Source organism: Colletotrichum tamarilloi (genome assembly GCF_030869305.1).
Source record: "Colletotrichum tamarilloi strain Tom-12 chromosome Unknown Scaffold_120.1, whole genome shotgun sequence".
In the NCBI taxonomy this organism is placed as follows: domain Eukaryota; kingdom Fungi; phylum Ascomycota; class Sordariomycetes; order Glomerellales; family Glomerellaceae; genus Colletotrichum; species Colletotrichum tamarilloi.
The window spans coordinates 38152-53386 of NW_026849503.1; the positions used below are offsets into that span (position 1 = coordinate 38152).

The following is a 15235-nucleotide window of genomic DNA, read 5'->3' on the forward strand; positions in this document are numbered from 1 at the left end:
CTTCCAAACAAGCTTGGAGTTATATCGCCGTCAAGTATGCTTCCCCTGACATTTGTACCAGGGTCATTTGTCCTACATAGAATAGCACGAGGAGCGGCTGAACGTGGGGGAGCCATCCGTAAACGAGCCTTGATATCCGCCCCCCGACCAATATCTTCTTGATCGGCCCGCCCTCTGCTTACGGTGACCAATTCGTTATGATAAGACCATAATCAGTCCTTGACTTGGAGGCGGTCACTCCGCAGGATGTTGCAGCCTGCAGACATTGCAGAGCCAATTGCAGTAACATGTCACCCACCATGAGGCCTGCCTCGTCACCATACCCATGAAATATGGCCGCCTGCCACCCCATTCCGGCCGAGCATGAACCGCTGAGCAATCTATTACACAGGCAACTGGCTCATGTATTGTCAAAGACCGGCGGCTGTTTGCAGTATTTCTTTCACAGCCGGCACCTCGCTGAGTGAGCCGAAACCTTTCTCCGCGCCGTTCGCAGACTCCACGATCCCTTCTCGTTCACCAAGACAAAGCTGACCCTAAACCCGAGGTTCTCCATATTCCCTTTGGCCACCTACACTATGACAACGACGGATGTTGCAACGGGCGATGCGACCAGAGGACCGAATGACATCAAATCTTCGGAAAGGCGTGGCAGGCTCGCAGGCGACAAAGTGAAGACACGACGCATCCGTGACTCGGATCAAGAATCGAGTGACGAAGAAGGTGCGCGTGTCGGCCAATACCATGGCAGGATTGTCAAGAAATGGATTCAATATCCGGCAGATGCCGACCACCCAAAATATGGCGAATTTCATTCCCAGAAGGATAACGAAGAGCGGAACCTTATCCATCGAACAATCAGAGAACTGTCTAGGAAACAGAAAGACCTTCCACCGCACGCCCTAACTTTCATCGAGTCCTTGGTAGTCGATTCTCCCGACCTATTCGTCGCTAAAGACTCAGACCAAAAGGTCCCAATGCTTGAAGCCGCCAATTCCCAGGTAGCCATCCTGTTTCGGATAATCAACCTCCTAATACCGAGCGAGATTCGCGATGCTATCAAGACCGAGTGCCAGGACGAGAAATCCAACTGCCCCTTACAAAAGGTGGTCCTGGCACGCCGAAAACAGTGCAGCATCAATCCAGGAAAGGCCAGTAAGGCCAGTAAGACTGACACCATACAGACTGCTGATCCTGAGCAAGGTCTTGATTCTACAAGAACGGAAATCAGTGGCATTGCAGAGAGAACCGAATGTCTTCACGGCCAGGTCGACGTGAAAAGGCTCTTGGAAAAAGACCATCAACTGAGAAAGAAGCTTGTAGCTGCTCTGAAGCCTCACGAGCAGGCTCAGTTATGTCTCCAGTCGCTCCTAGTGGACACCAAATTCGACAAGGGTCAGAAGAAAAGCGACCAAGTCGTCCCGTTGCCCGGATTCAAGACCCTTCTTCAACTCTGCCCTGATGATTTGTTCAGCAACCAACCGAGCAACGGGTACACTCCTCTGCAAATGGCTGTCAAGCTCTACGGCACCGAAGACATCGACTATGATCTTCTCTTCTTTGTCATTCAGGCTTTGATCGACCGATGCCCGGCTTCCATCTTTTTGAAGCATAAGGGCGAAAAGAATGCGTATAAATTGTTAAAGTCCTTGGATGAGGCGAAGTCTACGAAGAATGCCAGTTCGCGAGCGCTGGCCGAAGAGTTGCTGAAGAGAAGCTGCATTGGCTTTCCAGAAGGTTTAGGAGATGCAAGATCGGTCTTAGGGGGTGAGAGAAATGATTCCTGGGCGAAGAAGATGGACTTCCTCTACTGGGATGCAAAATTAGGTACGTCAGCCACAACTCTGAGAGAGCTGCTCTTGGCCTTGCAAAAGATTCTGGAGGGCGACCCTAACTCGCGGGTAGAGCAGCGATTCTACCTCAACCTAACAGGGGAGTCCGTCATGCTCGACAAGGCCTACATTAATACAATAAAAAATCAGTCCGGCCTGCGTCTCGAAACTGTGTTAGATTTTGTCAAGTTGCCTTACTGGAAGCCACAAGACCGGAATTCACGACTGAGCTCCGCGAATGCGCGATATGGGCAACATCAGAATCACAGTCCTAGCGAAGGGAAAGATGTTGGCGAGCCTGAATTGCCAACCCTCGATCCCTACGGGGCCATGTTTGATTGGCTATGGGGTTGCAACGTACGCAAAATTTTCACGATCGACGTCGATGACGACGGTCCGGAGCCACACACCAATGCGTCTATTCGTAAAGCCTTCAGAGGCGAGAATGACAGTACCAACCCGACGCGAGATTTCGAGGTCGAAGTTTGGAAATGGAAGAAGTTCGACATCTGCGCTGAGACTGTGGCCACGGCGGCTCCGAAGGCCCAACATATCTATTTCTATTCCCGCGGGAATACAGCTGTTCTACGGGGCTGGGCCAGTAGCCCAGGGTTAGCCAAGTTACAACAGGCAAGTAGTGCTGCGTGGATCTGGGAAGCTTTACACTAACAGTTAGACAGCTTGAAAAGTTGAACATTGAGATATTTCCAGAGGTCAGTCATTCCCATGACACCAAGATGCTGTCCCCGCAAGCGAATTGCTGCTGACATGTACCAAGAACGTGAACGATGAAGAAGATTGTAGGGTATACGAGCCAAACTTTAAGGAAACCCTCGCACAAAACTGTGCACGACTCAAGATTGAGAACATTTCGGTGAAGAATCACGGTTACCGGAGGGACCTTGGAGCAAATGAAGCTGGCAACGAAGGGATGAGTGTCAGGAACAAAGGCCAGTCACGGCACGAACAAAGCACGTAAGTCTCTCGATTGATGGTCTTCAGTACCTCTTGGATATTAAGTATCAGCACAGGCCCGACACAAACGCATGGATAGGGTATCTCTTAAACTTCAAGCAGTTCATGCATAATCTTGAACTCAGTAACAAGCCCTCTATCAAAGTTGCACTCCTAGACGACGGTGCCAAGTTGACTGACCTTCATGGCCAACAAAATGGTCGATCGTTCCGCGCAGACAAGGAGGAATTCTTTGTTGGGCCATGTGAGCATGGTACGGCCATGGCACGCTGCATACGGGAGGTCTGTCCAATGGCTGAGCTGTACATCGCCCGCCTGGACGATTCAAGACATGTGGAGAACCAGAAGTTCACGATCACCTCCTGCCACCAAGTAAGAGCCCACCTGCATCAAAGCTATGTGAGGGCTGAGGAATTGCTAAGACCAAGTAGGCATTACAATGGGCTTTGGACATGGAGGTGGACATCGTCTCTATGAGCTGGACGTTCGAGAGAAAAGGTATAACCAACGATGAAGCTGAAGAGGCGTTTGTTAAGCTTGCCAAGCAAGCCATTGCCAGCGGAAAGGTGATTCTCTTCGGCTCCCTTCCAGACAAGGGCCCAGGGGCACAGACATCAGAATTCCTTCCCATAGGGATGGACGGCGTCCTCAAGATCGGCGCCGCCACCCTCCACGGGCAAAGTTCGGCTGAAAATATACATTCCAACCCCGATTTCCTTCTCCCTGGTGAGAGCCTATTCAGCCCTACTGGGGAGATTGTCCAGGGTAGCTCATACGCCACAGCCTATGCTTCTGGTCTTGCTGCTATTGTGCTCTACTGCGTGAAAGCACACCAAGAGTTGGAGGAGGTCACAGAAGACGACGAGATGCATAAGGCTTGGGATATGGCCAAGAGGGTGAAAGGGATGAAAATTATTTTCAACCGTCTTAGTCAGAAGAACTCTGAATACCGGTCGGACCGAGGTGCTTTTGTGCAACCGTATATTGTCTTTGGGCAGGATTTCAAGGATTCTCGAGACGACAAGAGGAACGCTTTGCGCAGGATTGTGACAGAAATCCTCCCTCCTGACGTCCTAAGGTCTTTCCACATAGAATAGCTTTAGACAGAGGCATCAGGATCGTTATCAAGGGTTTTCCATAGTTTTTTCAACCAATACACAACATTAGCTTTAGTAAAGAGGGCGTGATAATATCCGTCACCAAGCAAAACGACTCCATATGTGAAAGGGAAAGAGTAACGTTTGGAAGAAATGGCATTGTAGACCGGGTACCGTGCGATTCGGTCTCTTTAAATACCTAGGAAGGGGCCCTTTGGCGTCATAGCTGGGCCACTAAGCCAGGCGATTTCCATGATGATGGATCCGGCGAGGCCTATGTTCTTCTGGTTGTTGAGGTTGTGCACAAGCCTGAGTGTCACGCCGAGCTGGTCGAGAGACTACCCTTGCAGCATCATGGACACGACCTAAATCTTGACCCTTTTGACGACGATTTCGGCAGAGTACCGGAGCTTGATGTCGTCGGATATGGATATTGGCTGTGTTGGGTCGACGACAACACGGGCCTACGCCAGCGCGTTCTCGACACTCTAGGCGGCAGGGACCGCTGTGCTTTTGGGATTCGAAGTAAAGACCTTTCATGCAGTCAGTACTCGAGCCTATGCGATGTCTCTAGAGTTTTTCGAAGTGGGACCCAAGCTGACTGCTACGTCCAGGTTGGAGGCGGTCGTCGAGATGGAGACGAAGGAGCCTTGTACGATCTAAAAGTCTCTCTTCCTGATACTGTCGATCGTGGATCCCGCGGCTGTCCCAAATATCAAGGTGCTGATGATGCAAGAAAGAATCTGCACGATAACAAGAGTCGATGGCAGAGCTAGGCGTATCAACCGTTTTTTGTTACGATTTCAAAATAGATTAAGAGGTCTATAATGTTGATTACTGTAGTTAGCTAAGCATATGGCATGGAGTTTTGCTATCCGGGCAGTACTGTTTGGCTATCCGGGCAGTAATCCACTTTTTAGACCAATAAGAGCCTGCCGTCTAAACTCTAAACTTTTTTGCCCCGCTGCACCTGCCCACGGGCCACCTAGCGCATATACGCCGCAATTACGTAAGGTAGCCGCAATTGCCCACGGTCGTAATTACCTACGGTCGCAATTGCCCACGGCCGCAATTGCCCACGGTCGCAATTGCCTACGGTCGCAATTACCTACAGTAGCAATTGCCTGCTCAATTACCTACTTAATTATCTATTTCTATAGGTATATATAACCGTGGGTAATTGCGACCGTGGGTAATTGCGACCGTGGGCAATTGCGGCTGCCTTACGTAATTGCGACCGAACGTGCCTGCGGTTGCCTTACGTAACTGCGCCGGGTGGCCCGTGGGCAAGTGCAGCGGGTACGGGTATGGGGCCATGGCCCGAGCTCTGTAGCTTGGAGCTCTTATTGGTCCAAAAAGTGGGTTACTGCCCGGATAGCCAAACAGTACTGCCCGGATAGCAAAACTCATGGCATGAGATACCAAGCCCCCGTTATTTAACTTCCGGCCGATTTTAAGCTAAGCCAGAGAAGCAGGTCCACTGCTGGCGACTTCTCATCAGTGAAGTAGACTGAATGCACTGTTCTGTTACATATCGACTACAAGGCAGGATTCAGGTATGATCTAGGCGCCCAGCTTATAACCGCCAGGGACAAGATGTTGAAAGGTTCCCTCCTTGCCGTACTTCTGTGAGATAGACTTCATCCTCTTGACGTTCCCCTCTCCGTAAGTGCTGATGACATCGGCGGTCTCCGCAGCGTTGTTCATCCACTGATTCGGCATCCGAGCATCGCGCTTACGAGCCAGCTCTGTGGCCTTGGCCAAGAAGTCAGCGTCCATCTGAAGGGCTGCCGCGTCGTTGTCGGCATTGCCCCAGCTCGTTCTCAAGTTGAGCGCTGCAAATGGTTGATCAGTTCACTGTTTGTGTAATGGACAAGGTCCGCCAATGTCAAAAGTGTGGTTGCACTTACAGTTCTGGTTGACCTCCAACCAGCCACCTGCGTTGCCGCCCTTTCTGTTGGACTCTTGTACGGCGTAGGGAGTGACGGGGTTCCAGGAAAGGCCGATGGTGTGGTCAGCAAGAGTCGAAGATGCGTAGTGGGAGAAGAACAGTTCAGAGATCTCATTGTAGAGCTCCTGGTCCGCTTTGATGTTGATATTCCCGCGAGCAATACTGCAAAAAGGTGTACACGTCAACATCTTTCTAACACAGAGATCAGATCTACTACTAACCGTTGGGTATAAACAGCCGAGAACTCGGGTGTCACAGCCTTGGATGCCTCGACGGTGAGGGTGTTGCGAGAAAAGTTTGTTGCAATGGGACCGACATCAATCAGAGGCTGAAGCGCCGTGGGATAAGAACCTGTGAAGTTGACCTTGCCGGTGAAAGAGGTGAGGTCAATGGTAGTGAGGTTGATTGCGGGGATGATCATCTCCATGCAGGTGACCACGAGCTGTGGGTCGTCGAGCAGCGCTCCATTTTGGATCTCATAGAACGCATCGAGGGCAGCGTTGGCTTGGCTCAGGTCGTACGAGATGGTGCCAGAGAAGATTCCGTTCGGAATGGGGAAGGTGTTCATATCAAAACGAGTAACAATGCCGAAGTTGTTGGAGCCGCCTTTGAGAGCCCACCAGAGATCGGAGTTTTCACTCGCGTTAGCAGTGACGACCTTCCCGCCGCTGAGAACGACTTCAAAGTTGGCAATATCAGCGCTGGAAAATCCGCGGCTTCCGAGGAAACTACCAAAGCCATCTAGATAGCGCTGTCAGGATGCATCATTTTTCACCAGTAGGAGATCGTGCTCGTTTTCGAGGTTTGGAACTTGACTTACTACCAGTCAAGAGGCCAGAGATGCCAACAACTGCAAGCTCGCCTCCAGAGACTGTGACCCCCTGGCTTTCGAGCGTGCTATACACTCGGCCCCAGTTATTACCTGGGCCAAGACTAGCGACATCCTTGGACGGAGTAAGTGAGATGTTGTTCATCTTCTCCAGGGCAAGAAGCACACCATCTTCAATACCGGCCGCTCCAGGGTTGGATGTAAAGCCCAAGCCTCGGATGGCGAACTGTCTCTGGAAGAACTCGAAGATCTTGACACCAGAGGCAACTTGTTCCGTGTTCTCTGGGGTGAAAACTGCAGAGGCGTTCAGGCGAGGCCGCGAGCCGCTTTGGAACTTAGAATTGTAAAGGGAAGCTGGGTGCGTCAAGAGGGCTTAGAAGTATTTGTTGATCCAAGTAGAGTATTCAGGACTCTCGGGTAAAAAGACATTCTGAGGATACAGGCTGCTCAAGACCTCTTCAGTGTAGTTACAACCGGTCACACTGCGCTGATGTATCTGCGAGGCCTTGTCTTGGGTTAGGCCTAGCGCTAGAATGAAGCTCGTGATTTGTTCTTGGGTGACCATCATCTTGACTGGAGAAAGAGGTATTGGCGGGTGCTGAACGAAGGTGTCGAATCGCTTGTGTTCTATTCATCTGAATCTTGGGAAAGGATCCCGACTTATGAACATTTCATACTCAGGCATCGCTCAACTTATTAGATCCAACAATTGTTGAGCTCAAGAAGTGCCTGTTCCGGGATCCCACGATGCCCGGGCCCCGGATCATGGCCTGGAGCTCCGCTCAAACAATCGGGCCTGTCAACTGATGATGGGCTTTGTGGAATCCTTACCGCAACATCGTCACCATGTTCCCTAAAACCAACTAATGACTCATCCGGCCAATTTCGAAATTAGGTCTTGGCAATTCTGGTCGCCAGATCTTTGGGGCCTACGACGCGTTTTCTGCCACCGATCTATTCACTCCATGTGGTGTAAGCTTATTGAATGGGGCCGTGTGGAAAGGGGGTTCTTGGCCGGACCCGATATGGCGAGTAAAGAGTTAAAGCTTCTGGACTCAGGGGCACGGACTGCCTTCAAATTTCGGGACGAACACCCGGCCACATGCCGGCCGCGATGCCTCGGGGCTCCGCAGATTCCGGCGTCCGAGATGCTGCATTCCGAAGAGAAACATCTTACTCCGGGGAGATTAAACTTAATCCACAAGTACTCCGTAGTTAAGGTAAGCTGCCACTAGCAATCCATGTTCGTACCAATTTTGAAGCCGCGTGGACATCTGGTCGTTTGGTATCCGTTATCGGTGAAAACTCTGTCGGCGATGACTCTTCCCCGGGAATCTAGGCATTTCGCAGCCCGGGGGCCACCTTTCAGGGGCACGACTGTTTGCTGTTAAGAAACCGAATCTTGTTGTCATGTTGCACTGTTGGCGTCATCAAAATTGTCATTTCCTTCTCCCCGTCATATTTCGATATGATGCAAGTATCAACACGCTCGTTTTAGTCGACTTCTCTTCAACTGATTGCCGACTTTCCCGCCGGTAAACTTACTTCATCGATTTTGCTTTCCAACCACTCATCATAGGCTCAACACTTATCAGTCTGAATGGGTCAGGGAAGGGACTTTGTCTGCTCCCTCCCGTGGGGACTCGAAACGCCTGATGGATCCAAGGTGCACAGCTCTCTGGCGGCCAATCAATAAATTGCAACCGCACGCGCCTCTGATTAGCGACACCAGATTTCTGCTTCTCGACTAAGCGACTGGTGCTCTTGATATAGAGAGGCCCACGCTCGGCTGGCTCATGCTGTAAAGCAGATTGATAGGACCACGACTTCTATGGCTAATCGTCTTAGTACTTTTAAGGTCGCCGATTTGAGCTACGTGTTCCACAGGGGCGCTCTTTAGGAGATGGGAACACACTAGGAGATAATCGCAGCTAAGGGTATGTACCACAAGATGTGTGAGGCACAGTGATTGGAAAGAGTTGTAGGGGATGATTTCAAAAGGGATGGTAATACGGCTACCTTCATCGACTACATTGCGCATTCAACGCGGTTTCTGTATCATAATCAAGCCATTCTCGCCGACTGACGATACATAAGACTCTGCTTAGGTTGACTTGTGCCCTTCCCTTGAGGAAAATCCAGACGATCTGTGCTAGCCTAACTTCCTAGCGTCGCGTCAGCCAAGCCTTTGAAGTCCTTCAAGAACGCCCATCGACCCTTCTCATGCCACTTCTTTGACTTCCATTCGTTGATTGTCTTTGGAAACATGTCGACTATCTCGGGGATAGAATCATCGTGTGCCATGGTAACAAACACATTGTCGTACCCGTCCATCTCTTGCACCATGGCAATCGTTGCATCCGCAGCTCCGTGGTCATGAGTATACTCGGCATATCGAGGGTCACGCGTAATTGTATAGAATGGAGCTCCACAAAGCCCGCCCTGAGGACCTTTGTGATCATCAGACGTCAGCCCACGACAAGGGGAAGATGGCCCTGAAGTCGGCGAGCCAAGACGAAAGTCGCTCGGGGTTTTGCGACGTGCAGAAGGTCGGAACTCTCCACAGTGATGGCACGAGTCGGCACCCATGAAGACGAATGTGTCCGGGTTGCTTGTTGTCCGGGCTAGCGCTCCAACATGGCCGATGCTGTGTCCAGGAGCATCAACGATGTAGAACGAGCCGTCACCGAAGTAATCGAAAGCTGTGAACGGACCAAGAGGGACACAGCTGGCCTTTTCAAAGTTGACCTCGTCCACTGATTTCCCACTATATTGACCATTCTCAGCTCTCGATACGTTTTAAGTACCTTTTGGACATGTTATACATCAACTCACCTCAGGTCGCTGGCTAGCAGTGGCGCCAGATCATCGTCGGGATAACCTGAACGGAAAGCATCTACGAACCCCGGGCCAACGACAACTCGTGTAGTATCGGGAAACAAACTGAGATCTCCGACATGATCCCAATGATGGTGACTATATTCAGCCCATATTAGGATGTCCTTGGCGGGAACAGAAAGAAGTACCGAATCAGGCACATGGGAAGTTATTAGGGATACACACCTCAATACCACAGCCTCTATGTCGCCTGGAGCGATTCTCTCGCGTTTCAGAATATCAACGATGTCCTCTTTCAGTTTGATTTCAATCTCGTCGTTCTGGATCTCTGATAGCGAAACCGGGCTGAGTTTGTGCCAGTCCGTTCGTAGACCGAGGTCGAAGAGGACTTTCCTGCCGGTAGAGCTCTCGATCAGGAAGACGAGACATGGAAGGTCGTTGAATGTTCCATGCCCAGGTATGATAGGCTCAACATAAGGCGCTGTAGGCACTCCGCGAAGGAAACAGTTGTTGAGGACGGACACCTTGACTGAGGCGCCGGACGGGCATGGGAGGTTATGCGGCAACGTTTCCATTCTGCCTCTTGCTATTTTGTCTCCGGGTGGCCTTCTCTTCGGAGTTGCTGCAAGAGGCTAGAAGCAAGAGTTAATGATCTATTGTCAAGGAGTGTGTGTTGCGTATAAGAGAAACGAGCCGAGGAGAGGAAATCAATTATAGGTGACTTACGAGATCCGTTTCAAGACTGAGGTGAGCATACTACCTCGTACTTAAGTACCTTCGATGGTCCGCGAGTGCAGAGCCATTTCAGTAGCATTTTCCAATGAATGGAGGCCCACCACTACAGATAAGCCCGCCACACGCTCAGAAGTACACGCTCAGAAGGTTCTTGTCTCGAGCACCCAGCTTCCACTCGCAAGGAGCCAGTAGATAAGGGTAACTGTGTTTCCGGCAATTGTCCCACTTAGAGCAGCATTTGATCCAATGAAAGGAGCGCTTTATGTAGTCTTCAGCGCCGCCGAGGTCGGCACAGCCGAGTCAAGCATCCTCTTACTGGGGCGTCATCAACTAATTCGGCATAGCACGCAGGTTGAAAACTACCCCACACAGCTATGCCCCGCTATCCGTCAACTACATCGCCTGAACTTTCCCATAGGGGTCAGAATATGGCTTCACTTTCCCATAGGGGTTCGGGGACATGCTTCAGGATTTTCAACAAATTTGTTGAGATAAGGATGTTCCGGTAGCTCCCGGATAATGAAAATTTCACACAAGATAGTTACGACCGAAAATTAGTCAGTTCTCAACAGAAAAGGGAGGATTTGTCACGAATATCATCTTGATACCCAGCTCCATCATCGTTCCAATTCCATCTCCAGCTTGAAAAGTTACCACGCTTTCCACCCGCCAGTATACCGATATACGAAATTTTCTCAATAATGGCGGATCGCTACAAGCTTGCATACTCCGTGCCACGTGAGTAGAGCCTTAAGGCCTAAAATACGTCAAGAATATGGCTGTTGCTGACATCGCCACGTATGCTCAGGTTCTCATTTAGATGCCACTAAAGCAGCCATCTTTGAAGCTGGTGGCGGTACCTACGATAACGGCAAATACATTCATGTCGCTTTCGAGAGCCCAGGCACATGCCAGTTCATACCTGTCTCTGCTGCGGGAGCTACCCCTCACACCGGTAACATCGATCAACTCGCGCAGGTGCCTGAATACAAGGTCGAGATCCTTTGCGTCGGGCGCGATGTTACGAGAGAGGCAGTTTCTGCCTTGAAAAGGTACTTGAGCCCAGCCACGGGCGATTCAAGGGCGCACTAGATGCTGACAAAGGCTGCAGGACGCACCCATACGAGGTGCCGCCATATGAGGTGCATAAACTCGAAGACTTTTGAAGCACAACTTCATCATCGCACGTCACGTCTAAAAGAAGCGGCAAATCAGCATGGAGACTCAAGGTTAATGTAATCGATGCTGATGGTCGGGGAGCAGATCCTTCCTCGGCAGCAGAGTTGAAGGAATTTCGTTTGATGATATTAGGTTTGAAGTTTATAGAATCGATTTCTTTGATGTTAAAGCTCCCAGAACCCGTACAATCGCAATCACTGTTAGAGCATGAAGCTCTAGATGTTCGGCAGAGGCACATGTGGCCTAAAGAGGCAGCACAGTAATGGCGGGCGTCTGCCAAACGTCCCAGTCTTCTGCAACCTCGGGCTCTCCAAAGGGCCTCAAGGCAGCAATACGGAACCTGTATGACAAGAATTAGGATTATGTGATAACAAAGGAATAGGTATGCCATCGACTAAGAATAGGCTCTTACTTGTATGATCCAGGCTGGATGTGCGAACCGTCGGCGAATCGCCCGAGCCAGTAGTAAATGCCTCCCCTTGCACGAGGTTGCGAGTAGAGAGGAAGGGAGAAAATGTCGTCCTCGTTATCTTCACCTGGAATAAACCAAGCTGAGTTGGCAGTTCCGTTCCAAGCGGTTGCTGAGCCGACGAAACCCTTCTGACCAACAACAGGAGGGTATGACCATTGGGCTTCGCTGTAATTACCTGAGAAAATCTGTGCAAGTCATCAGCTCGACATTCCCATACTAGCTCCGGACATGATCTTGACTTACGTCCCAGCGGAACTCCTTGGTTCCCCAAACAAATTGAGTGAATAATTTAGGGAAGTCTTGTGCTTCTCGGGTGAGGTTGAAGGTGAAGCTAGCAGATGTATGTCAGCTCCCGTACCAGATGTAGACGTCCGTTGCTGTTTGGCAACTTACTTTGACTTTTGTTCGAGCTTGATTGCATTCACGCCAGAGGTGAGATAAGGATTGTTCCATCCGTAGTCCCAGACGTTTTCAATCGTCTCCTTCAAGTCGGAGGCAACGCCTACAGTTTCATTAGTTTAAGAAGATCAGGCACCTGTTGAGAAATAAACTGACCGAAGTAAGGAATACCAAGTTCCTCTCCGTTACTACCGCTGACAAGAATCTTGCCACTGTACACTGGCAACTTCTTGGCATCTGCCCCCTCAGGGACGCTAAATGTGAACCTATTATTCCTCGTCAGCTGTCGTCTCATGGTGGCATATTGTGAGGATGAGATCATACTCTGTTGACTTGGTCTCTCCAGCTGCGATAGTAATCTCCTGGGGCAGAGAAACCTCGGGTGTAAGCTTGAAAGGATCAAGGTCCGCGTAAAGAGGAATCCCAGGAACCGCAAACTGAGTTTGCCCTGGTACAGAGGGGGTGTATGCCGTGTATCCACCAGCATCCTGCACCGAGAACTTGTACGTAACAGTCTCTGTGCCACGATTCGTGATCTTCACCGTGTGCGTGCCCTTGAAGTGGGCTGTATCATTGAGCTCGAATTTGCGGCCGTCGAAGCTGAGCTCGGTAGTGTACCCAAGAACCTTTTGCGCATCAACAAATCCTCCACCGACTTGTGTCGTTGGCGCCCAGAAACCATAGTCAGTCGAGGTGGTCGCCCAGTCAGCCCACGGTACGGCGTGCGCAGTCGACGTAATGCGCGCGATAAGGCGGCGCGCCCATTCCGGATCATCCTTGTGCGCGGCCCGACCGCCGAACTTGCCCACCCACAACGCGGCAACACCGCTGATATAGGGAGTCGCCATGCTCGTGCCGCTCAACACGCGGTATTCGTTCGTAGGGTAGGTGCTGAGGATCTTTGTGCCCGGGCCGGCGACGTCGGGCTTGAGGGCGAGGTCGTAGGTGCTACCCCACGAGGAGAACAAGGATGGCCGCCCACCTCCTGCGTTACGGAGACCAACGTAGTGGGCCGTGGCGATGTCGAAGGAGGCGGTCACGTTGCCGCCGTCAAGGATAGCGGCAATGATGGCCTCACCAGCGTTTGCTTCGATGGCTCCGGTGAGACCTGTAAGGTTAGAGCTTACGGCGTTCTTGTATGGGCCGGCGTCATTGTAGAAGAGAACGTAGCGGGCACCGAAGGCCGCGACGTTAGTGTGCTTGACGGTGTTGGTGCAGCCGCCGGTTCTGACGAGAACTACAGTATTGTTGAGTGAGGTTGTGTTCGCTGGGAGAGGCAGGCATGCGTCATTAGTGATTGAAGAGTTGAGACTTATGGGTTTGATGGGCCACTCGACGATGGTGTCCGGGAAGAAGCCTGATCCGGGGATGTAGGCGATCTCGGTCTTGTTGGAGTTGCCATTCAAGTTGAACTTTGCGGAGAAGGCTTGGGCAGGGAACACTCCCGGGTCAGAAGATGCCACGGTCAAGACGTGCTCGCCAGATGCACCGTTTGCCATGTCGAAGGGGCCATCCTGTCCAGAGTTACCAGCAGCAAAGACGACAACGACGCCGTTGTCGACAATTCTGGACGCGACGACAGCGAGAGCATTGGTTGTGAAACCGCTGGTTTCTCCAACACTGGCACTGATGATATCGGCCTAGGCGCAGTGTTAGTCGATCTCCCATTGTAAAAGGTATGTCCCATCATCTTACACCAGAGTCGTACGCCTTGAGGAAACCTTCGATAACTGTCTCCTCGTTTGAGTAGCCACTGCTGCCAAATACCTTGAATGACAACAACTTGGCTCTGGGAGCTACGCCAACGAACCTGATCAGAGTTAGTTGTGCTTCTTGAGCAAGTAGGAACTTGGAGCTGCTTACTGGTCGCTTTTCCCCGCAATGATACCAGCAACATGAGTTCCGTGGCCATATCTATCCATGGGGTCGTCATCCGGCTGAGCTGGCGCATCAGGCCAAGCATCGCCTACAAGGTCGTAGCCTCCAGCAACGGTAAAGTTGGGACCAATGCCTCCTCCCAACTACATTCAATTAATCATCTGCAACCAAGTCTGGTTAGAGTCGAAGTACTTACTGCAGGATGGGTGTACTGAACACCACTGTCGACAATAGCAACAATAGCCCCTTCGCCCAAGACCCCATCCTCGTGAAGCTTCTCAACTCCAGTGAGTCCGTGGACGGAGTAATTCAGCGCCGCCGCATCGTCGCTGTACGATTCGCCCTCGACGGTCGGAAGAATTTGCATGACCTGAGACTTGTAGACCGTTGCAACAACAGGCTCGTCGCCGTCGTCAAGCGCACTTCTCACGGACTCGGGGCTGCATCCTCCATCGCACTCGACTGTGACGGCAGGGAAAATGTCCGAGTCGAACTGCTTCACGACACGGAGACCCGGAAATCCAGCAGCAACTTTCGCGGCGACGCGAGAACCGTGGGCGCGCGACTTGTACTCGACGATGTACCGCTTCGGCGCAGGATCGCTGGGACTGGTGGTGTCATTGAGAGACCGGGGTGTGAATTGATGAAGAGCGTCTGCGGCCCCGAAGAGCAAAGCTGCGATGGCTGTCCCTGCTGCGCGCATGGCTGCGATGGGAAACACGATCCAGAAACGAGTGTAAAAGTCGTGCAGATGCTACAACAGAGAGCCCACGACTACCTTGGGACGGCCATCGTGGAATGATTAAGTCCTTTCGCATCTCTCTGAAGTATCCATAGACCTTATTTGCCAAGGAGCACGGCATGTCGTTCATCCCACCTGCCCAATAAGGCCCGTCGCGCATCTTTAATCCCGTGGTGATTCTTGTCACATTGCAGCGGGAGTGATCCACTGAGGTGACATTGAACGACGCACCCATAGGGCGATTCGGTGTTTTTTTAAGGCAAGCAATATCGAGAAGCAGGGGATGTTGCTGGAATTTCGGGTCTAGC

At 51.3% G+C, this 15235-nt stretch overlaps 5 protein-coding genes across 5 annotated transcripts; 2 read left to right on the forward strand and 3 right to left on the reverse strand.

The window, feature by feature from the left end:
• Window positions 1–578: 578 nt before the first annotated feature.
• On the forward strand, window positions 579–3904 carry CTAM01_14346 (uncharacterized protein; the record flags this gene model as incomplete). Its single annotated transcript, XM_060530347.1, has 5 exons — window positions 579–2443; window positions 2509–2545; window positions 2611–2807; window positions 2864–3179; window positions 3239–3904. 5 exons carry the CDS (start codon window positions 579–581, stop codon window positions 3902–3904), a joined length of 3081 nt encoding a protein of 1026 aa, XP_060375066.1.
• A 1563-nt stretch (window positions 3905–5467) lies between these two features.
• Window positions 5468–7252, reverse strand: CTAM01_14347 (mitomycin radical oxidase; the record flags this gene model as incomplete). Its single annotated transcript, XM_060530348.1, has 5 exons — window positions 5468–5739; window positions 5815–6017; window positions 6077–6596; window positions 6676–7010; window positions 7125–7252. 5 exons carry the CDS (start codon window positions 7250–7252, stop codon window positions 5468–5470), a joined length of 1458 nt encoding a protein of 485 aa, XP_060375067.1.
• A 1589-nt stretch (window positions 7253–8841) lies between these two features.
• On the reverse strand, window positions 8842–10097 carry CTAM01_14348 (uncharacterized protein; the record flags this gene model as incomplete). Its single annotated transcript, XM_060530349.1, has 3 exons — window positions 8842–9451; window positions 9520–9660; window positions 9748–10097. The coding sequence occupies 3 exons, from the start codon at window positions 10095–10097 to the stop codon at window positions 8842–8844; spliced, it is 1101 nt and encodes a 366-aa protein (XP_060375068.1).
• Window positions 10098–10958: 861 nt separating this feature from the next.
• On the forward strand, window positions 10959–11423 carry CTAM01_14349 (uncharacterized protein; the record flags this gene model as incomplete). Its single annotated transcript, XM_060530350.1, has 3 exons — window positions 10959–10995; window positions 11066–11309; window positions 11369–11423. The coding sequence occupies 3 exons, from the start codon at window positions 10959–10961 to the stop codon at window positions 11421–11423; spliced, it is 336 nt and encodes a 111-aa protein (XP_060375069.1).
• Window positions 11424–11679: 256 nt separating this feature from the next.
• On the reverse strand, window positions 11680–14888 carry CTAM01_14350 (subtilase; the record flags this gene model as incomplete). The annotated part of the gene is made up of 9 exons (XM_060530351.1): window positions 11680–11776; window positions 11849–12093; window positions 12152–12239; window positions 12302–12410; window positions 12464–12573; window positions 12632–13947; window positions 14003–14117; window positions 14171–14328; window positions 14382–14888. The coding sequence occupies 9 exons, from the start codon at window positions 14886–14888 to the stop codon at window positions 11680–11682; spliced, it is 2745 nt and encodes a 914-aa protein (XP_060375070.1).
• Window positions 14889–15235: the final 347 nt, after the last annotated feature.